Source organism: Esox lucius, chromosome 4 (genome assembly GCF_011004845.1).
Source record: "Esox lucius isolate fEsoLuc1 chromosome 4, fEsoLuc1.pri, whole genome shotgun sequence".
Lineage (NCBI taxonomy): Eukaryota > Metazoa > Chordata > Actinopteri > Esociformes > Esocidae > Esox > Esox lucius.
This window is the reverse complement of record NC_047572.1, coordinates 6,620,123-6,643,916: the sequence shown is the minus strand read 5'-3', so window position 1 is coordinate 6,643,916 and position 23,794 is coordinate 6,620,123. Positions and strand designations below refer to the sequence as shown.

Below are 23,794 nucleotides of genomic sequence, written 5' to 3'. Positions count from 1 at the left end.
AAAAACATCACCCCTGGATACTGCCCCCAGTATGCTGCATTAGTACACCCAAAAGCAATGCGCTTGTACAGCCTTTTGGAATGCAGCCAGGGAAATGATATGTTATCGACAATGCTAAATAACAGCGCGTGACAGGGTGCCACTGGGGGACACCACTGGGGGACACCACTGGGGGACACCACATGGGGACACCACATGGGGACACCACATGGGGACACCACAGGGGGACACCACAGGGGGACACCACATGGGGACACCACATGGGGACACCACATGGGGACACCACATGGGGACACCACATGGGGACACTGCTCTGAGATGATTCAGTGGTGACACTTACCGAATGGGTGCACCCCCCTCGTATCTCATCCTCCCCGATTGTGTGACGCAAATCACAGGGTTCGGACGGGCAAGGAAAGGTCGTTCCAATATCATCCCTCACACTGGGACCCGCGTGTGGTCCGGAGGGCGTGGTCTAGACGAGACGGAGGCGTGACCCCACTGTTTTTCCATCAGGGAGCGGACCTTTTTGGTTGTTACAATCCCACCCTCCTCAGCCTTCAGCAAACCCTTTTTACTGTAAATTGTTAATGGTAGATGGGGGCTTATGGGAGGGCTACAGATTAGAAAAAAGGGGGTTTTCCGCTGGTTAAATGGTGATGAAAATGTGCGTGTCCGTGTTTTATCGTTGTTCACGGTCTTCCCAGCGCGAGGTGCAGCATTAAGAACCCCAACACAGCGCTGCCTCCTTGCCAAATACACTCTCTTGGAAGGGAGATTTCAAAGGATTTATGGCTGTAAATTTTTTCAGTGGGTTCCAACTCCGAGATCCAGCTGTGCACATCTAGACTAGAGATCCCAAGGACGATGCACAACAAACATCTACTTCTGCTTGCAGGAGGCAACAGCCGTACATGTGGTTTCAAGGGAGACACCAGCTTCTACTGTAACAGTAGCCAACAAACCCGTTCCGTAACATAGACATCAGACACTACCACAGCTGCTGCAGTGGCACACTAACACTAAATGCTACTAGCTGTTTTAACAGGCCAGAAGGAGCTCTGTGTTTTCTGCTTCTAACCCTGCCCTGCACTGTCCGGCCCTGCCCTGCGCTGCCCTACTCTGCCCTGCACTGTCCGGCCCTATCCTGCCCTGCCCTGCGCTGCCCTGCCCTACTCTGCCCTGCACTGTCCTGCCCTACTCTGCCCTGCATTGTCCTGCCCTGCCCTGCACTGTCCTGCCCTGCTTCCCAGAACCCTACTGAAAAGCCTGGCAACCTTACAGGCTGTTCTAGCTTCAAGGTTTTAACAGCACAGTAGGATTTTCCCAGTCGTTAAAAAGGAACACGAGAGGCTCCCTGGAGACTGTCAGCCTTCTCTGTAACTACAGATAGTAGTAGTATGTGCGGTCTTATCAATAAGAGCATGAGGATATAAGAGAATATATTAACACCCACCTGCTACAATAGTAGAAAGCAGCAAATCCTCTAAGAAGTGTGCCAACCATTCACCCCGGGCTCAAATTAATTTAAAAGGAGAGAAAAGGAACATGCCAGTAAAATAAATCTATTTGTTACAATTTAACTTGCTCTGGGAATCAACACAATATCAAGGTTAGATTTACTAAAAAAAAAAAAAACACGAATGAATAGAAATAAATTGCAGAACTGAAACTCAAAAGCACAATGTTCTGTCAAAAAAGCTCCGGCTTAAGTATGATTGGTCCATATTTTTAAAGCTTTTCCATTGGCTACCCAAACTAAGTTTTTTCACAAATCACATGAAAAAATATTCAAATAACTCCACCAACAGTACATTAAGGAATATACCCAAATGAGAGACACATTATTCAAATTAAGTTTGCACATTCAAGTAAGTGTTTGAAATGTAGACACAAAAAGGTTAAGCATAAAACACTGTAGCAGTGAATGTCCTAATAAGGTATTACAAGCATAATGAGACAAATGATCGACTCTCAATTAAGCCCACCTACTTACAACCATATCTATATTAATATCTCATTATAAAAGACCATTTGCTGGTGGTACTTTAGCTAAGAAATGTCTCTGCATACAGCAGGGATGATACACTGAAAATGATTGACACCACAAATACAGACTGACTACTGCAGATTGTTTGCTGATCCTGTGTACTAACATCGTGCATATACAAGTGGATTCAGAAAAGGACTGTACTCATCTGTTATGAATTGTTAGAACAGTCAGAGCAACACTTACTTTTACAATGGTACTGTACATTGAAGCCTATGGGTTCTATCAAGAAGCTGGTTTTCCCTAGGTGAAAACATTGCAAACCAAAAGTATGGTTACACATACACTGAACAACAGGGTAGCCTTTTGTTCTCCATAATTCATGGGCGTGACATAATGAAATTCCTTCATGAAATATCCAGGATAATGGAGGATTTTAAAGGTCAGAAGTGTCCTACCTTCCTCCAGAGCAGATCTACTAATGCAACATATGTCCAGTCCACAGCTTTTCAGCAAAAACACTCTTATCCTCACTCATCTCAGCAATTAGGGATAAAAATGTCTGACAAATGCATCTTTTAAAACTTTATGAAACAAAAATAGTTATATTTTTACTCCTTATGAAAATAACCTTAGGGGTTGAGATGGAACATTGTTATTGCTGAGTCCTGAGTACTCTAATGATTCAAGGCAAAACAATGTTAGAAGAACAAATTACTTTTTACAGTGGATTCATTTTACAAACGTATTCCATTTTTCCTTATTACATCAATTCAGGCAATATAGATTTGTGTCCGTATCTACCAGCTGTGCAATCTACACGTAGGATGAGGTATCAAAAGCCCATAAAGCAAATATGAAACTCAATGTTCTTCAATTCATTACTGTAATTACACTTTCAGCAAAGGTTCTTTGTGAAACACATTGTGTCCTCAGAAAACATGCCTTCACTGTCACCTGTCACCAAGCAAATGGAAGTCTGAGTTTACTGTCACGACGCGGTGGGCACAAACACAGTAATTGAGAGGTGAGCTGAGTGACAGTCAGTGGATGAGGTGCACTGAGGCAAGAAAGCAGAGCAACTTCTGATGAGAAAAAAAAGAATAGAAGCAGGATCTTTTGGGCTCCTGCAATAAAAACCATTGTATGAAAAAAGGTACACTGAAACACACACACACACACACACACACACACACTCCCCTATGCACTGAAGACTGTGTAATTTAGCCTTGCCTTCTTCAAAGAGATGAGTTGAATGCTTTTTGTTAGATTTTCAATCCAGCAGAATACATTGAAAGCCAGGGCCAATTTCTATGGAGTAATAACAAGGGGTTGTCAAAGCTGATTGACCTCGGAGATAAGAACGAGTCAAATTAAAAAAAAAGTCAGTCCTAAACAAGGAGCAAGGCTAGAACTTCCATCACCCATTTAATATAACCTTTATGTTATTCAATGTCCTATCAAGCTATTACCTTTTAATCAGGCAAGCAGACTAGTCAGACTACCTAGTACTACTGATCAAATAAGAAGAGGAATAAGTTAAATCAATAGTGCCTTTCTACCAACTGAGATAATCAAAACACTTTACATAGTAAAGTAAATACTTGCTTCATCCACCACAGACCTGGATTACAATTTGTGATAGAACTCTACCCATACTGTAGTCATGTGTGGAGAGGTTAGGAGTAAAATATTATTCCAAATAGGAATGAGGGGAATGCTTAAGTAGCTACAATGGACATTTTTCAGGGTGGGTAACAGCACTCATTTTACTAGAAGTTCCATGGGCTGAATGCATAGTGCCCATAGTGTCATTCATCTCACTTCCCAGAGGGAAGTGTATATCCCGCTGGACCATCAAAAACGTTCCCGTCAGGATCTGGTCTCCTATCTAGGGACCAGATCCCAGCTTCAGAGACAAGCCAGCAGGTGGATAATTATGTTTTTATCTCTTATGATCAAATGCTTCACAGTATGGGTCTAAGACTGAGACAAACATTTGTAAAGATGGTGGCTAACTTCAAAGCAAAAAAATTACTTATTTAAAATGTCATTCTGTTAACCCATTGTAGGGATGCAACAGCTAATCAATTTAAATCAATAATGCCAATTAGTCACTGCTGATAAGTTGGGTCTATACGAGATGCAGCAGCACATTTTTTTTTTTAAAGATATCAGTATAGCCAGATGGGGCAGTTTCCCTCCCAATTGTTCTGGTTTAAATGACAGTGTGCGGGCAAAAATGGGCTTGGGCAGGATGATTAACAGATAGGGTTGTATAGTAAAAATAGCATTTGGGACGGTTTGTAGTGGAGTTCTGACAACAATGCTGTTGAATTAACTCATTGATGTCAGATTTTGTGAGTGTTGTCTGGATCTGAAATTGAATACTACATACTATTCGTACATTGTGGTTGATGGTGTACATACTGTTTAGTATATAGTAAACTAGTATGCCAGTATTGGGACCGATTGGGACTATAAGAATTTAGCGGTTACGTAAAGTGAGTAAATAATAGAGAAACCGTACAAATCAAGGGACAAAATACATTCAGTATTTATTGGAATAATGCAGCACAGTTGTCCTTTTCAATGAACGTTCCAAAATGTTCTCACTGTAAAGCTGGTTACTACCTGGTATATACATTTAAGGACGTGTCTACCTGGCACAGATTGCATCCCGCACCCCTATGCCAGATAATCAATGTAAACAGTTCACATTCCTGATGTCATCAGAGCGAGACCTCCTGAAAGACAGAATCTTAATACAGACGTTCCTATTGTTCTCATAATCTAGGCACATTTAACTCTCAATGAAACACACCTTCATAATACATTTTGAATACTTCATTATTACACTGATTCCACAGGTCATACTCCTTTGTCATAAAATTGCATCAAGAAATTAGATTATTCTGTCACGCATTAACCGTCACGCCAACATCACGCAAACTTTGAATATTTAGCTGGACAGCATTAAGTATTGTTGACTAACGTTTTGTAGTGTTGACTAACGTTTTTTTTATATGAAAAGTTTCCTTAAATCTAGTCAAGTAGAATCCCACCAGGGGGCATTGTTGAGTCTCACTCAGGGAGTTCTATGGGTGTGTTCATTGCCAAAGCATCCACTCCCACTAAAGAAATACAACTACATGCACCATGGCTACCCATCTAAAGGGCATCACATCCATTGCATGTATTAGTATAATTGAAATGTAACTGTACAGTCATTAAAACGATTATCCATGTCAGTTAGTTTGTTCAGCTCTGACTACGTTCAGTATCTTTTGTTCCACCAGAAGTTAACTATGTTTAATGAAAGCAAATCCATTTATAGTGTTGCCAGATATGGTCTATTTGGATGTTTGTGACAAAAAAATGACATGCCCTTATCTGTGTATTAATGTGTGGTGACACGTAGCACTTGGGTGATAACAAGAGGCATACTGTGACAGGCATGGTTTGCAAATGGTTAGGACTGAATATTTCAGCTCAGATTTGGCACCACAAAAAAATTGCAACTGCCTACTGTAAACCAGAGGTTACAGGACAAAACTTGAGTTAAATTGACATACATCCGTCAAGTTTACTTAAAAGGTAAAAGTCACAACAGCATTACACTAGTAAGTTCACTCCTGCCTCTCTAAGCAATGTGATCTCTATGCTTAGCATCAGTGTGATTTTGGAGCTGTGACTCTGCAAAGTGAACCAGCTAAGGCTTAGACTTAGCACTGAGGTCCCTGTCTGCAGATTATGAAAAAATATAAATGTGGTGGGTTTGGAACACAATAGCATTCGCACTGACATTAAGGGAATAAACAGGGGGAAAAAACTGCTACATTTCCTTGGCAAGAAAGGTTTAAATACAGCAAGCTGTCAACAAATGTTTAATGACATCATTACTGTGAGAACCAATTGGGATCAGCGATCCAGTCGAAGATAGCTAGCAAAATACTGTGGAGAACTAAAAGTACCTCCTTAGGGAAACACAGAATAGAAGTAACAATAGCCATTCTATCCTCGAAATATCTATGGTTCCAGACAAACAGTGGTGGAATATTGGACTGGGGAGCAACACAGGGGAGCTACATTAGGGGTGTCAAACTCCTATGGAGGGCAGAATGTCTGCTGGTTTTTGTTGTTTGCAATCAATGTGTCTAATTAAGCCCTAAAAAATAAGGTAAGTAGCACTTAACCAGTCACTGAACTTAAAATTATGAATCAAGTACAAGAGTGAAAACCTTCATTCTCATAACAAAGCACAGTGAACTATTTTGGGGTCACAAACCCTTCCATCAAAAAAACGGCTACATTATTGGACTTACCATCATCTTCTCAAAGAGGTCGATAATCTCTTTTTCAGAGAGATTCATAGAACGGTCATCGAAGAGAGGTTGGGGCATGGGCATCTCTACTTGGGTAGACAGCGGGTCTGTAGAGTGCTGAATCAGGGGCTTGTCCTTCTTATTCCCTGTCTTCCGGAAACTGGTGATTCGGTCACGCTGAAAGGGAGACCAGAGTATTTTCCTAAGCTTGTCTTGTTCACACTGAGAATTTAAAGTGACTCAAATGCAATTTGTTTCCAGTTTGAAATGTCAAACCACATTTCTAACTTGCCAGTAACTACACTGAAAGTTTTACAGTAACATCAGGTAAATCAACCATTTATAAATGATTCAGTGCATTAACAAGCTAAAACTAAAAACTTGCTAATTTTCGACTTTTGCGCCAAAAAGGAAAAGTTTGAAAGTTGAATCAGATTATCCTGAGGCTTTGTGCAGTTGTGTAGAAACTGGGAAACTTTCACCAAGGGGAATGTTGTTAACGTAGCCTACTAGATAGCTTCTGAGTGAGTCTGAGCATCCACACCACTCAGTCTACACCATTTGACTCGCATGTCGTTACAATAGCAACTAGCATGGCCAGGTCACCAAATGTAGTACAAACACATTTTCAATAGTCACTTGTAACCTGCTGTTCGAACAGTCAGTATTCCCAAACAAAAAAGAAGAACAAAATTAATTTGTGCAATAGGGCCTGCACCATGAATGAAGATTAAGTGATTATGTATCATTTAGTTGTGATGCTGTCATATGCATATCCTAATTTAAGTACCTACCCAACCTTTTAAAAAGTGTCAGCTGGGCCCAATTACATGGTGGGATGGTAAAAAGCGTGTGGCAGGGGAGGTATTTTACCTCTGACAGTTTGGTTTTCCTGGCTATGTGCACATTCATAAGTACATTATTTCAATCTGCTGCGACTTATTTGTTTTAGATAATAATATAAAAGATAATAAAAATAATTGTACTCATACAACTGTTACATCCGCTTGCAGCATTTCTTATGTATTTGCATGAAGATCATAACTTTTACTTACCTGTACACTTACCATTAACCCTTGAGGTTATGACTGTTCAAAATCAGACTAAAGCAGGTCTTTATAGCTCAAGTATAAACATGCTCACCAACATATGCTTACTATTCTAGCTATAAAGACGAATACAGAAAAAATCTTAATGTGACACTGTCAAATGTTGAACTAAACATCCTTTTGCCTGAGCTGTGCTTGACTCCGTTTGCCTGGTCCAATGGAACCAATAGATTAGTTCCAAAAGTACAACCTGCAGACCCCAAATCAACCACACCTCAGGTGTATTGGGGTCTGGTGACAAAAGACAGACCAAGATGAAACGAGATGCGAACAGCAGCAACAATCCTTTGTTAACGAGTCGGAAGGTCAGTCCATGCATCGGTCTGTTAGTTGGTTGTCAGAGGTATTAGGTTTATGGGTTTAGTGCTCATGCTTGGTGGAATGGAGAAGGATGAATGCATAGAAATGGAGAAAGATAAAACGTGAGAGACAGTGTAATGAGATCCATGATTGCACACTCGACTACATTGAAATCTTTGTGGAAGGACCAGTGTATATTAAACCATGACATTGAAGAGGACTGTAGAACATCTACGTAATACAAGAGAAACATCAGTGTGAGTGCACTTGTTCTAGCAAGTGAGAATACAATCGGGTTGTTATTTTCCCAATGCCTCTGATAGTCGGCTGATTAGACAAGGCCTTAATCAGAAAGAAAAAAGATCTGAAGTTTGTACATATTATATGCCCCTATTGTTTTGAAACATGATGAAAACCATAAATAGGCTTACTATAATGACAAAATAACCTAGCTGGTGAAGAGTTCCTAATTTCACTCTTGTATCAATGGTCCATCCACAGATTTCCTTTCAACCTCCAATGCAGCCATGAGACAAAGAGATTATGTTGACGCAAAACATAAACGCACAAAGAAATGAAAACAGGAATTCTTACCATGTCGTCGGCCAATGTTTTTATGTGTATGTTCTGTTGGAAGGAAGGCACATTGTGAAAGAATAAGATCCAACTGAACATTACACCCAAGTTGTGTGAGTGTGAAGGAGAATACCACCCAATACAGAGATGGACACGCATGCAAAAGTAAAAGAAACAGAATTAACCCCCATATGAACCCACATGATGATACCCCTGAACAACCATATCCAGGAAATACATCTAGCAGGAAACCCTACTCAGTTCTGTAAACCTTTGCAATAATGTACATTGGGAGTGTTGGAGGTGTGAAGGTAAATATGGTCAAACTTTTGGCTAAGCTTGTTGATGTCCCTTCCTAGAAAATGTATACTGGAATATTTGATACACTATAGCCCCATGTGTTCTCTTCAAAACTTGTCTTTGTTATATTAGCGGACCATATTTAAGCTAACTTTTCCCTTACAACACAAAACCCCTTAGCAAACACATTCAAATCCACTTAAGACACTTAAACAACAATAACAGACATTAAAGACCCCCAAACATCTTCCCCACCTCCCAATACAGATGCTTGTTTCCTTTTCAGACACAAGGCAGACGTTGCCAATGGCCTGTGGCTCTGCTGAGGCCGGCCATTTGTAAAGACGCCTCAGTCACATACTGACACAGGAAGCAGGAAACAACACGACACCATATGCCATGGCGCTAGGCTGTGAGGGCTGTAAAGCACTAACGAGCAGGAATGTGGGGTGTTGTGGCTATAAAGCAGACCTCCCGCCGAGGGGGCTCTCTCCTCGGTTAATCTCAGGCTATCGCTCTCAGCGGTCCACAGGCTGACTAGGACTCAGTGGGAAACCGGCTTTACAATGCACTTCCTCGAGCCATTAGCTCCATATCTCCCGGAAGCTAAAGACTGCATCTAGTAGATGCTCCAATCTGCCAGATCAATTTCTGTGGTCTCTGTGTATCAACAGTTGGAATGTGCTTTGTGTACATCTATGGACTAGGTCTACGTTAAAGCGTTATTGAAGCACTCCTTTGAGCAGTACGGTCAAGGTGATACCGGTATACTGTTACTGAGGCAACAGTTACTGAAAGCAATGTCTCAGCTGTATTGAGAAGGTGATGCCAAGAGCCCAAAAACACTGTCAGAACCCTTGTGATATTGTAATTACTTTTAGCTTTACTGCAGGAAAAGGAGTTACCATGTAACTGTGTGTGATCAAAAATATACAGTGATTAAGCCAAACATGATACTTGTATCTTAACTTAAAAAAGATAATAAGATTATATTCTCAATCAAAGCATTAAACTAATGACTCGTTTTTGGCTCATTGAGCACATTCTACCACCCTCTAGAAAAGTGTGTAAAACATTGCACACTTTCAAATGGGGTAATTAAACATTATTTTAATCAATTCAACAACAAGGGAACCTCTGTTGAGCTAATTGTCTTGACTTTAGGGGAAACCATCAGTTTACTTCGGCACGGTCATTATCGCACAACAACACCGCAACAATGCAATTTACTACATAACAATTAAGCATGCATGTCCTCTGGGCGTCTCTGGCTTATTAAAACCCACAAACTTTTTCATTGTAATAAATGTTTATTGCCTAACATGAATTCTTCAAAATAACCCAAATCAAATTAGCCTTCAGCCACCTTTGTTATCAAAATAGGATTGTGATTCAATAAAGGTCAATGAAATGGAAAAACTCACAGCAATTTGGTGGAATTTATGGGTCCGCTTGAAGACAGGGAATATCATGATTATGGCTGATCTGGTAAAGAGTTTTTAAATGCAAATGACTACTATAACTCTAACCAGTTTGCTTTCCTCCTGGCAGGAGGACATAGGGCCCATTTCAATTCCAGACACATTCATAGGCAAATATAAATGTTGTAGCTGTTATTGTAATTATGCCAAGGGCTGGTATCCATGAAGTACTGCAGAGTAAGAGCTCTGATCTACAATTCGTTGTGTCTTTTAGACCCGGTCCTACAGTAGGTCAGCACTCTAAACTCTGGAAACCCAACTCTTTAAAATCTCAAATAACTCCACAGCGCTTTTCTTCCTTTTATTATAGACTTAGTGTGAACTAGGTGATAGCTAGTTCATTGACTAGGATGCACTTACTGTTACGGTGTTGTGAGGTTGTCCCGCCATGCTTTTAGATTCTAACTGTAGACCGCACTGGATAAGTGTGTCTAGTAAATGACTAAAATGTTTATGTAAAATGTACTCTGAGGTTGAATCTCTGGATTCAGAGCTCAATGAAATACGAGTTCAAACAGCAACGTGGGGCATGAAACACAGCCACAACTGTATAAAATACCATCTGTGAATGTCTTTCCGAGCTAAACATTGCGAAAATAGGCCTAGTTTCTTAGGCCTAGTTACATGTTTACACCATTAGGCCATCTGCACATGATGTCTTTCCTGCTCACTCTATGGAGAAAAACATAAATCCTCTAAAAAGGAACACGAAATGGGGATGAGGGAAACCGCTATACAGTCTTTTGAGGATATTATAATATTTGCTAGATTCAAGTCTGTAACAAAACAGTATTTTTCCAACATGTCTTGTTCTCCATCTTTGTAATTAGTGAATCAAATTGTTTTCAGCATATGACTCATAAACTCTCTTCTCAGGGCACACCCTCTGGAGCGGAAATCAAACTCACAGTAAGATTTAAAAAGAAATGCAGCACATATTGCATCAGCACCTGAGGTCCTTTGCAATTCACAGCCCTGCAAAGAAATCAGAGGGTGAGCTTTAATTAATTCCAAATAAAACCAAAGAGCAGATGACTGGAAGTGCACTGTATTGTCGGCACTAATGACTGTACTGCGATGCAGAGCTCCATACTAATCTTGGCAACCTTGTGTCACCATTTCCTCTTTCCCTATCTGCTCCATAGCATCTACTCTGCCAATATTTTGTTTCCACTCTGGAGTTGAAATTCCTCACTGTTGAATTTATTTTGGGGATGAACAAAGTGTTCATTCTTTTTTACCCAGGGACACATTCAATTAACAGAAATGGCTAGTGTGAATCGCAAAACCGTACGTACCCTCCCTCAGCATAAACACAATGATTCACAGTTTACACCTCATATCTTTCTGGTCTCTTTAGTGTATGTGAACCCATTGACACAGCTTGTTCAGCAATAAACAATACCAGGATGTATGTTACAAAGGGACCCAACTGTTGACTGATTGGAGTACTGACCTAGAATTATATCAACTGTCTGTCTGTGTGCGTGTGCGCGCGTTTGTGTGTTAGGGACGCAACGCTACAGTGGGCTCACGGGTCACAGTATGGTTTCGGTGTGAATGATGTCATCATGTTAGAAGTGTTTCCACTCAAGTAGCCGACATTGTCAAAGCAAGGCTTGCAGACTGTACTTTGTTTACCTTTGTTATCGTGTTCAATGCTGAATCCAAACTGATCCCACACAGCGCATTTCAAAGACAGTGATGCCTCTTCAAATTTGCTTCACTGTCTCGCCAGCCCTCACCACTGGCATGTTGGAGCTAAGAGAATATTTGTTTTTAGTTTCCCCTCAACATGGGGCCAGGATGTCCGCGGGTCCTTAAAAAGTATTACATTCATTTAAAGTACTGTTTAAGTACTGGTACCATTGTGAAGAATTGATGCAAAAAACAATGCTTGGTTTGTGAACGCATTTTAGGTCTGGTTGCGCAGTGAGAAACCACGATTTCAGTCAGAATGTTAGATGTCAGCAGACAGTCGTAACGTTTGGATGGTTTTCGCCATACATTGTTGTATATTAGGTAGATAGCTACCTAGTACCAAACTAGGTAATTTACTTAACAACACAGTGGACATCGGCTGTTAAACGTCCCGCAGGTACCATAGGAAAGTGCAAATTCAATCAGTTGTTGGACAACAGCAACTTTGCTTAGTGGTTGAAATGTGTTGAAAGAAAACTAAACCCACTGTGTTTTTTGCAAGAAGCCTTTCAGACTTGGCACATTTATGGGAATTAAATCTGAGGAAACCCACAAAAAGAGTGCGAAAAGCCTCCAACAAACCCGTTATTTCACAGTTTCGTATGGTCGTATCACAGACAACAGTACCGCAAAGTAGACAGTAACGTTGACTGCCCCTAGCAGTTGCCTGCCTTACCGGTTCACAAGCTACGCGTCTCGTTCTGTGGATCTGAATTTATCACGTGTGTGTAGGTAAGCATGTTTTATAAATTCTAGGGAAATGACCGGCATATCATAACTTTGCAGTTCGTGTGTGTATTGAACCATAGGGGCCGAGCCAAACGGTTCAATAACATACCGTGTACCGTTGCAACCCTAGTGTGTGTGTGGTAATGTGCCAGCGTGACAAAGACACATGCCATCTATACTGAAAGGCAACCAACACCCTAGCACATTATGCAAAAAATAGATAGCCTTGCAATGCAAACGTGAAAATGAAACCAAAAGTATTTAGTCACATTCAGAGAAAACAACATTGGGAAAACAAAATGAGCAAAACTATGGTGTGTTGCTGTTTCTATGCGGCTCTCTAATTTAGGTTTACACATTGTAAATGAAGAAAGGCACTTTAACATAGGCTGAACAATATTAGTCCTTCATGGCTAATACCGAGATAGAGGTATTGTCGGTATTGTAAACAAAGCCATGATCAAAGCAGAGTCTAAACTGAGCAAGCAGCGAAGAATTGCCCTCTAGATTAAAACTATTATTGTCATTATTAGATGTTGTTTAGACTGAGGGTCTCCCACTTTCAATGGGTGTCAACAATTTATGTCATCATTCTGACATAATTACAGAGAGAGAGACAGGTAGAGAAAGCTGTGCGCGTGTGTGTTTGTATGCCTGCATGCATGTATATAAGCGTGGACAAGAGAAAACTGTACACATCTACAAGAGTGCAAAAGACAAAAACAGTCCCTATCACTTCATGGGAAACCCCCTATGAAAACAAAGGCCTCTACTGCAGCCCAAGCTTTCCATTCCCCATGCCCCTCTGGCTCAGCATGCCAGGCCCCAGCCCATGTAATCTGCCCTCAGTCTCTCCATTAGGCCCGGAGAGAGCAAAGCTAAATATAAGATCCCTCATCCCAGAGTGACCCAATTGAATATGGTACTACGCTTCCCGACAGCAGTGCAGAGTGGCTCTACTCCAGGGAGGAGGAGTCAGCCAGGCAGTCAATCCTTACAGAGTAGATGGTTCAAGCTCTGAATGCCGATTGGCTGACAGCCGTGGTATATCACACTAGTTTTCATGGGTATAATTTAGTTGGTAGCCAGTGGCAACAAGTCACCTCTGACCTTTGGGGTACACGGCCAAAATAGCACAGTAAGAGCTGGATTCAGGCACTGCTTTGAGTTGCCCTTAGCACTGGTACACTGGCCATATATCGCACCCCATTTTCCTTACTGAGGATTATACTAACGGCCTAGCCCTAGTCTCAGATCACTGTGTTGAAGAGCCCATACATATATGCTAGTCATTTGCATAGTGCTAATGGAGAGAACATTTTCAAACCCAGAGATGCAACATTTCAAGACTTGCAGGAACACACAAGAAGCAGACACGACAGACCAGGCTTGGGATTCACAAGTCAGTGGGAGTAATGAAGTCAGCCTTAGTTCACCACATGAAAGCAACAAACGTACATATTAGTTTTTTGTAAAAAGTGACTTTATATTGTGCCTTTGATTTGATGACATGCACAGTTTGGCGTGACATAGCCATTCAACCTTGATGTGATGTTCCGGACCATGAGCTTTGCTTGATTTGACGTTGTGACATCAGCCAGTGAGTGTGATCAGAGATATCCACTGGACAGGTAGTTTGTTCACACTAAACCATCTTTGTGGACAGGCATCTTTCATCTCATCGGTTTCCATTATGTGGACAGTTACCCCATTCCCAAACAGGCTTGTACCAGGCCGCTACCTAGTATTCTAGCTAATGGTTTGGAGAGACATCTTTCCGTAGGCCCGGGGAGAGAGTCAGTCGGTCAATTAGTCAGTCAGCCTGCACGGTGTAATAAGCTGGATAAGATGGAAGGGAGGCAAGGAGGGAGAGAAATAGCAATGAAAGAATAAAACAAACTGGTCCCAGAAAGCTCCAGTGCCTCATCGTCAGGACTCTTCATTATACAAGCCGTCATTTCTTTCCTTTTTCTTCAGCTGCCTACGGTATTATTTGAATTGTGGTGTGTGCTGGACTGTGTTGAAATAATCTCTTGCTTGTGGAGGTGTCTGACGGATTTAGCCCTTAAGCGTAAATCACAAGTTTTAGACCCCGAACGTGAACATTCAGCCATGGCAGAGATTTCACATTCCTTTAACTGGCCTCGCAACAGTACCATATAAATTAACCACACCTCTGAGGGAAAGACCTAAACAAGAAACAAACAGTTTTAAGAGCACATCTCTACATCATTGAAACAGACAGTTCTCCGCTGCAAACACTATTCCTAACTGCTGGGTAAAATAAAAGTGTTGTGTACTATTCTAAATGCAGTATTTTCTGTGATTAGGCACCAAGATGTAGGCCTAGTCGGCAGAAAGACGAGCCATCCACTTAACGTGCAGTGGTGTGCATTTCCTTTCGGAAACGTCTGCACTTTTCAGCGTAGCATAGCATATATTCAAACCATAGATTCCCACAAAATTTGCCTTGGAAAAAGCTAATACAAAAGTCCACACCAATTGAAGGAAGGGCGTGAATATCAAAGTACCACAAACCAAACGAGAGAACCCAAGTTTCAGGCTTTAATAATCTCTAAGTAACTACTGATAGTGTTGCTCTCATCTTACTCCACCTGAATCACTGTCCCAGCACAAATAAAACCTTTCCTAACGAGGTGACCAGCACAGGGGAAACATGTTGATTAACGAGATAAATCCTGGTCACCTGAATCAAAATTACTATGAACAACTATGAAATTCTATTTTTGGGGGCCAAATAAATATGATTGTGAAGTATATTTACCCTATAGTGTCAGTAAATATAGTTCATATTTTATAAAAACCTGGAAACACAGGGCAGTTACTAAAATATAGACTTATATTGTCTCAACTCAATAAACAATCAGAAAAAAATCATTTTTCATGTGAATGGGGGGCCCTGTGGGAAATGAGTTTGGAATCTGTTGTGTATACCGTGTCCCAACAGCCAAAAAAGCCATCTTAAATTCTACTCTGAAGTGATTGACCAAATGTCTAGATCAGGGCTACCACCATTACTCAATATTACATATTGAGTTATTACAGACTGCAATGGACCTAATGGAACTGTTCTATCCATAGTTCTAATGTAGCCTACCGTAGCCTTGGGAGTCATCTTACCATCCAGTCAGGAGTGAGTGAAAGAACTTTACAGATCAGACCCACAGGCTTCTAGTGCTGGCTGAGCACCCCTACCCCTTGTCATGGTCCATTTCATGAAACCCACCAGTCTCCCTGTGGGAAAGCCCGATACCCAAATCTATAGCTTTCTGCTGGATAAATGAGTGGCAACGTGGCTCCTGATACGAGTGACCCAGCACAACGTGTTACAGCAGTTGTGTGGCTGTATGAGACAAGCGATATGTAAATCTATTTTTTTTTTATTCAGCACAGAGAACAGGACTTATTAACATATATGCATGCGGGCAAAGTAATTAATTTCAAAATGCACACAGGGGGCTTAAGAGTCATTCACCAACACTGACCACTCTGTCAGAGAGAGAGAGACAGAAACACAGAGAGAGAGAGACAGACAGAAAGAGGGGTAAAGAAAGCCTCTCTATCAGAACACAAATCTGCCATGCACATCAATCAAATAATGGAGCTCTGTCCTCTCTCCACAAACTGAATTAGGGTAAATTGGATAGTCAGGAGAGAAAGAGACAGTTAGTTCCAAAAACAACAAATTTAGGCACCAAGGCGGTGTTAACTTGATTCTAATACCGCTAAACCTTAAAAATAACATAAAAAAATAATAATTATACAAGGATGTTGGAAAAGGTCGATTAGCTTCAGTCAAATGCCTTTAAATGGGAAGGAATCTGTGGTACGTTGGTTATTTCAAGAAAGTGTTCTGCGGTTCACATTTCCTAAACTACTGAATTGGGCAATAACACAAAGAACAGCTGCGCTCTGATTAGAATGGCGGTTCTTTAAATGACATGGACATGTGACCAGGGACAAGCACATTAATGTCCTGAGGTTAGCCTTCTATGGCAGTTTGTTTGTTTGTTTTTCTTCAGGACACTAAAGGAGTTTCTAAACATACACCCTGGGGAATAATTTATAATTTTGCCTACAAAAGCAGCTGGAGTGTGTCTGAAAGTATTGGCTCTTGAAATGTATTTGAGTACATGAAGGTCTTACAGTCTCTGTTCATCATCAAGTCATGTAGTCATGTGAAAATAACTATTTTGCGACTACTTGTGTTGACTTCACTTGTGTTGGGGAGATTTATGCAGATGACATTGAGTCAGTTGAGAATAGGATGTCAAATTGTGCAATTACCATACATATCTACACAACATGTTTAAAGACCTACGTATGACCAATGTACATGGTGATAAAATGTAAATCCCTTCCAAAACGTATATCTAGAAAGATATAAAATAGTGAGAGATTTATAGTGCTTCATGCTTTTCCTTGCCAAGAATAGGCGGTATGTTGTATTATGGCAGGATGATGTCAGAACAGTAAGATGTTTCTTCTTTGACTGGCTTGACTGACTAACGCATTCTTTACCACTTCCTCTTTCCCATTTCCTGCCATGCAACAATCCCATGCTTTTTTCTCTCTCACATTGCTGTTAGGCATGATGTAACAATGTTCAAACAATGAACAAACTAAGAGTACAATCTAAAACAAGTGTTAATTTCCATTATAATGCAATTAAAACTACCCTGTAGTTTCAAAGGATCACAGCACTACCTTAAATGCATTCAATTAGATAGATAATACTGTAGATGGCTAGCTAAAAGCTAAATTTCCTATAATGAAAACAATGACTCCAATCATTCCATGGCTGCTTTGTTTCTTTAGAAATAGTGTCAGCTGAATAGCCAACCACTATGCTAAAGTCAACGACAATATGTAAATCGAAATGTTCCTTTTCGGTGCAGTAATATCCGTCAATCGCAATATGACCGTAAACAGTTTTACTTTAGGCTTACTATAATGTAGCTACTGAAGCTTGTAGCTAGCAAAGTTGTAGGCTATGCTTAACAAATCCTAATGCCTACTTTGTTTGGTCCATGGCGACGATCAAACCCCAGCCGACTTTGTGGCAGTCCGCGACTTGAATCACTACACTATTTAAGTGTGGTTGACTACTCACTCAGTATGAGACATTCGCTCTTCTTGGCTGGCTCGGCTAATGCAGTCCGGCTAAAATAGTTATACAAAGCTAAGTATGAGCCAAGCAAGGTCCTCTTGGACTTTACTGGCCCATTATATGAGGATTCTGTTCAGAAATACCTACTCTTGTGAAATACAAATTTTAATAGCATTTTTTACTGCTAACTTCAAAACAGCATATTTATCTTTATGTTGGAAAATGGTGGACTACAAAAATGTAGTCCACCCAGGTCTTAACATATTCTACAACCCCATTTTCAAAATTGTTGGGATGCTGTGTAAAATGGAAATGAAAACAGAATGCAAAGATGTGCAAATCATGTAAACCCTATACTCAATAGAAAATAGAACAATATATCAAATGTTGAAACTTAAATTTTGTATTATTTCTTGAAAAAGATATGCCCACTATGAATTTGATGCCCACAAGATGTTTCAAAAAAGCCGGCACAAGGGAAAAAAAGACTGGAAAAGTTGTGTAATGCTAAAAAGAAAAACACATTATGAAATTTGGCGCATAATGAAACGAAAACTATGACCATTTCGTAAAGGAAGTGCTCCTAATCTCAGCTTGTTACCTGTATAAAAGACACCTGTCCACAGAGGCACTCAATCAATCAGATTCCAAACTCTCCACCATGGCCAAGACCAATGAGCTGTCCAAGGATGTCAGGGACAAGATTGTAGACCTACACAAGGCTGGAATGGGCTACATGACCATCGCCAAGCAGCTTGGTGAGAAGTTGACAACAGTTGGTGCAATTATTTGCAAATGGAAGAAACACAAAAGAACTGTCAATCTCCCTCGGTCTGGGGCTCCATGCAAGATCTCACCTCGTGGAGTTGCAATGATCATGAGAACAGTGAGGAACCAGCCCAGAACTACACGGGATGATCTCAAGGCAGCTGGGACCATAGTCACCAAAAAAACAATTGGTAACACACTACGCCGCAAACAACTGAAACACTGCAGCGCCCGCAAGGTCCCCCTGCTCAAGAACGCACATGTACAGGCCCGTCTGAAGTTTGCCAATGAACATCTGAATGATTCAGAGGAGAACTGGGTGAAAGTGTTGTGGTCAGATGAGATCAAAATTGAGCTCTTTGGGCATCAACTCAACTTGCCGAGGAGGAGGAATGCTGCCTATGACACCAAAAACACCAACCCCACCCTCAAACATGGAGGTGGAAACCTTATGCTTTGGGGGTGTTTTTCTGCAAAAGGGACAGGACAACTTCACCGCATCAAAGGGACAATGGACGAGGCCATGTACCGTCAAATCTTGGGTGAGAACCTCCTTCCCTCAGCCAGGACATTGAAAATCGGTCAAGGATGGGTATTCCAGCATGACAATGACCCAAAACACACAGCCAACGCAACAAAGGTGTGGCTCAAGAAAAAGCACATTAAGGTCCTGGAATGGACAAGCCAGTGTCCAGAACTTAGTCCCATAGAAAATCTGTGGAAAGAGCTGAATATTCGAGTTGCCAAACGTCAGCCTAGAAACCTTAATGACTTGGAGAAGATCTGCAAAGAGGAGTGAGGCAAAATCCCTCCTGAGATGTGTGCAAACCTGGTGGCCAACTACAAGAAATATCTGACTTCTGTGATTGCCAACAAGGGTTTTGCCACTAAGTACTAAGTCATGTTTTATAGAGGGGTCGAATACTTATTTCACTCATTAAAATGCAAGTCAATTTCTAACATGCTATTTCTTAAGGATGACTAAATAAACCATGCTTTACTGATGATTTCATTACTTTAATGAAGCATAATTGTCTTGGATAATAATCACTAAAACCAGACTGAATTAAGTAAAGGGATAAACCTAATATCTACAATTACAATCACTGTCAGGCATACAGAAAACATGATCAGGAGAAAGGGAAAAGAAAAAGAGCCATAAGTTTTGTCATCTTTCAGGATTCCAGAATGACTGATGTAAATTGGAAATGTGAATACGAAAGACTTCACTTATCATTCAATGAGGATACGTGTGGTTCAAAAGGTTACTTTCTTCCTTTGAGATTACTGAGACATTACTTCTGCCTAATTGTCTATGAAATTGATTATGAATGCCAGAACAGAGCTTGAAAAGGCCCATGACAACACAATCCAATGAAGACAAGTGCTGATCCGTGGGCCTGAAAGAGGATCCAGAGAAGTACAGATGAAATTAAACTAAACAACACAGCACAGAAAAGACAGTTGCAGTCAACCGGTTGGCTTGAGACAGCACTATCTTCAAAGTTTAGATAACATTCTCTCAAAACAACACAGCACAAAACATCAGCCACTAAGCTAAACTAAACTAAGTCTGTCTCATCGGACATCTCTACATAGACCAGTTAAAAGTACTGAAAGCTAAAACACTGACATTAATATGCATTTGCATGTGTAACAGAGCTGTACCGAATAGCCACCGCCTAAAGAAAAGAGATGTTGAGTCATCATTTCCTGCTTAAAGACCAGACACTGTGGAACTCTACCTACATGCTATCTGGGTACAACCACAAGACAGTCTAGTTGTCTGCTGTATGTTCCTAGCTCTTTACCAATGCTTTTTTAACTACAGTGAAAGGATTAGCCAATGGGGTAGACCAGTAAAACAAAGCATGTATTCTATGCATTATCAAATATAAAGCTGAAGGACATAACTTTCAAAACAGGAACTATTTACGCCTAATTTTCCCAGAAAATCTCAGTTGACACTGGTGTGACGTCAGTTCACTCTTAAAGCCCCAAAACGAATCCTACTGAATCTCAATCCATAACTTAATCCATAATATCTTGTCTTGACAATTCACAACACCTTGATTTGTTGTTTTGTACACCATTTTCTTGCTGTTGGTTGTCATTCACACCCAGGGTCCGAAATTAACTCCTGTCAAGCACCAAATGCGGGTAGATTTTACGTTTGGCGAGTAAATCTCAGAAGGCTATCTGCCACACTGGCGGGTAAATGCTTGTACAGTACCCAATGTTTCCCTCTTATTGTAATCAGAGAGGTGGAGAGCAGCACTGCTAAGTTGTGATGCGCCGCAACAGAAAAGCTTGGCGTATTTTCCATTGCACACAGTTTACTATCGCACAAGCATCAGAGTAGATATGCATATTCAGACAATTAGTCTAACTAGCAAGTGAGGTCAGTTAAAAGTAACTGGCAGTGTCTGTGCATGAGCACGTTTGCATTGAACTGTCAGTAAGAGTAACGGTCACATTGATATAAAAAGGTAGCCATCGTCTGAGCGACAACCCAAGCTAAGAAGCTGGCTAGCTGGCTAACTGTCACAACTTGATAGCTATAATGAATTAGCGTCATGTGGGCAACATAGAGATTAGGCAGCAACAATAAGACCAAAGGTTTTCGCATTTTGCCTTCAAAATAAAAGTCTCCGGGGAAACTTTATGCACATTCTGCAGCAGCAATAAAGCCATGTTTCCACCAAAAGTACCCAGAACTTTTAATCCCTGGAACTACTTTTCGAGGAACTAAAAGGTTCCTTCATCCCACTGTTGTGTGTTTCGGTTTAAAGAACTGTGAAGATTAGGCATATTAGTCCGCGGACATATGTTCTTACTTTGACATAAGCGATGGACAAGCATCTTTATCATTTATGCGACACTGCAACAGCACAGTAATGCACCATGGAGGAGTTTGAAGTTGTGCTGCTGTGGATCATGATTTATTGGCTGGCAAATGTGGTCATAGAGTCAATGGTGGAAAAGAGATGAGCAGTAGTAGCAAAGTGGACTAAAAATGCCTGAAATGATAGACGTAAAGCAAGTAAACTGATTTTACAAGCTATTATGGAGATTGACCGAGAGATGACAGATGGATTCACGACATCGCACATATACTTTTTTTTTGTTCTTTATCTGTTGTGATCTAATAAATATTATAGCACTTCAGTATATCGGATTTCTGTTTCAGTTTTACACAGCCACTATACACACACATTTGGTTCCACAACTATTTATTAATCTGCAAAAATGTAGGTGCACTGCTAAGTTGTGATGCGCCGCAACAGAAAAGCTTGGCACTTTTTCCCGGTGTGAATAATGTTCAGCTCACTTAACTTGCAGGATATTTTCGCTTACACCTTATTACACATTGCCAAACAATAGGGTTTGGAGACTAATCACGTGCTGAAATTAGTGTGGAGGTAAAATGTTATTAGGAGCACCAAGGAAATTATAAAGGAGCAATTACCTACTTGCACCACATCTAGAAGACCCTGGGCTATTATTTCACCTATAGTGAAAGTCAAGCTTAGATAAAAGTCACATTCTGCTCAAGCATGACAGATGTTGTGGAAAAGTAAAAACATCAGCCAGCATTTTTAATGACTCTGAAAATATCAATATGCAATAGTGGCAAGTCATCAAAATACTTGCAGCTTGGTAGCTTGTCTGAGGTTTGTTGTGTTAACAGCTTTTTGAAGCCAGGCTTTTCCAATATGTAGAGCACAACTATCTTCATGTGCTATGGAGTAAGTCACAACAGCTGTTCTCTCTTTCCAACTCAAACTGTCTTATCATGTGGGAGGGTGTTTAAGAAATAATGCAGCTACAGTGACTTGTCTTTTACCAAACATTTGGAGAGTGGGGTGACTGGAGGCACCCAACATTGAGTAGTTTTCAAGGCAGTGCTGGGGGTAATGCGTTACTAAGTAACATGTTAAGTAGTCAGAACAACTTTGTAAAGGTGACGTGTAATGTAATGCGTTAGTTATTTAATTTAAATTACTTACTGGTTATTTTTTCAAATAAATAACACGTTACTCAATTTCCCTCAGTGGAATCTACAAAGCTTTACATATAATTCCTTTTTTCTAGTTGCAAGTTGGCAACGTAGGACAAAAAAGATGGCAGCACCAGCTCTACCAGAAAAAGAACATGATACACATAGGCACTAGTGGACTCAAGGGTATAAATGGATTGCAGAGCCTCAGAGGGTGCCCCTTTTTGTGAGGAAATGTGGTTAAGTGACCTCCAAGGCAATCCTATGTTCAAAAAAACATGAATAAGTACCCTCTGGGTGCCCTTCCAGTGGAGAAAACGTGATGGAGTGCACTAATGGGAACCCTTCCAGTGGAAATATTATGATACAGTGTACCTTATGTGTGAGGAAATGTCATTAAGTGTCCTAGTTGGTGCCCATCCAATGGAGATAATGTGATGCAGTGCCATGTAGGCTGCCCTATATACTAGAACATTTGTTGGACTCTACGCGCTCATACATGCAAGACAATGTGCCCTCATGGGATGCCTCTATGGTGGAAAATGTCCTCCTGGTGCCCCCTGTTTTTATAACTCCTTTTTAAAAAACAGTTTAGTGGCAGCACAATTCTGCCTCAATGTCATTTGTTGGGAGCCAAAAAACTCATCCAGACTGTTTTTCAAATCGCTAGCATGTAGAAGTTAAAAAGTAAGCATGGAGAAGTTAAACATACTGTATATTTCGAAAGAAGAAAGCATGTAAAAACTGTCTGGATTAGTTTTTGGGTTCTAAAAGAGAGTGGAAATGAGGTAGAATAAACTCTTGGGTGGAGTAGGTTGGTTACATAGTAATATGTGTTACATGTAAACCATTGGAAAGATTGCAGCTTACTTAAGACGCATTACTAATGTGTGTAGACTGCGTTTTCTGGTTTGTTTATGTTAAGCTGTATACCATGTTATACAACATGCTAGAGGATACCTTGCTAGGTAGCTTACTTAGCCATTTCTAAGCTAACAGTTAGAACTCAAAAATAAATTGTAGTAATATCTTTGACTTATATATACTCTGATTCCACCACCCTACTCTAATTCCATCTCCCTACCCTGACCATACTCCTCAACATTCATTTGAAGTTGGGAGTTTATACAGTGGGGAGAAGAAGTATTTGATACACTGCCGATTTTGTAGGTTTTCCTACTTAGAACGCATGTAGAGGTCTGTAATATTTATCATAGGTACACTTCAAATTGTGAGTGAAGGAATCTAAAACAAAAATCCAGAAAAATCACATTGAATGACTATTAAATAATTCAATAATTTGATCACCTAAGTATATAAGTATTTGATCACCTACCAACCAGTAAGAATTCTCACAGACATGTTAGTTTTTCTTTAAGAAGCC

At 40.5% G+C, this 23,794-nt stretch overlaps 1 protein-coding gene across 1 annotated transcript in view; it reads right to left on the bottom strand.

Annotated features, from left to right (window-relative positions):
* The window catches only part of diaph2 (diaphanous-related formin 2), a 529,613-nt gene that overhangs the window by 491,347 nt on the left and 14,472 nt on the right, over positions 1–23,794 (bottom strand). Inside the window, exons 3-4 of the mRNA XM_034291816.1 lie at positions 8,319–8,351; positions 6,316–6,492 (exon numbers count right to left, since the gene is read on the bottom strand). Coding sequence (XP_034147707.1) covers positions 6,316–6,492; positions 8,319–8,351 — 210 coding nt within the window. The remainder of the gene's footprint in view (positions 1–6,315; positions 6,493–8,318; positions 8,352–23,794) is intronic.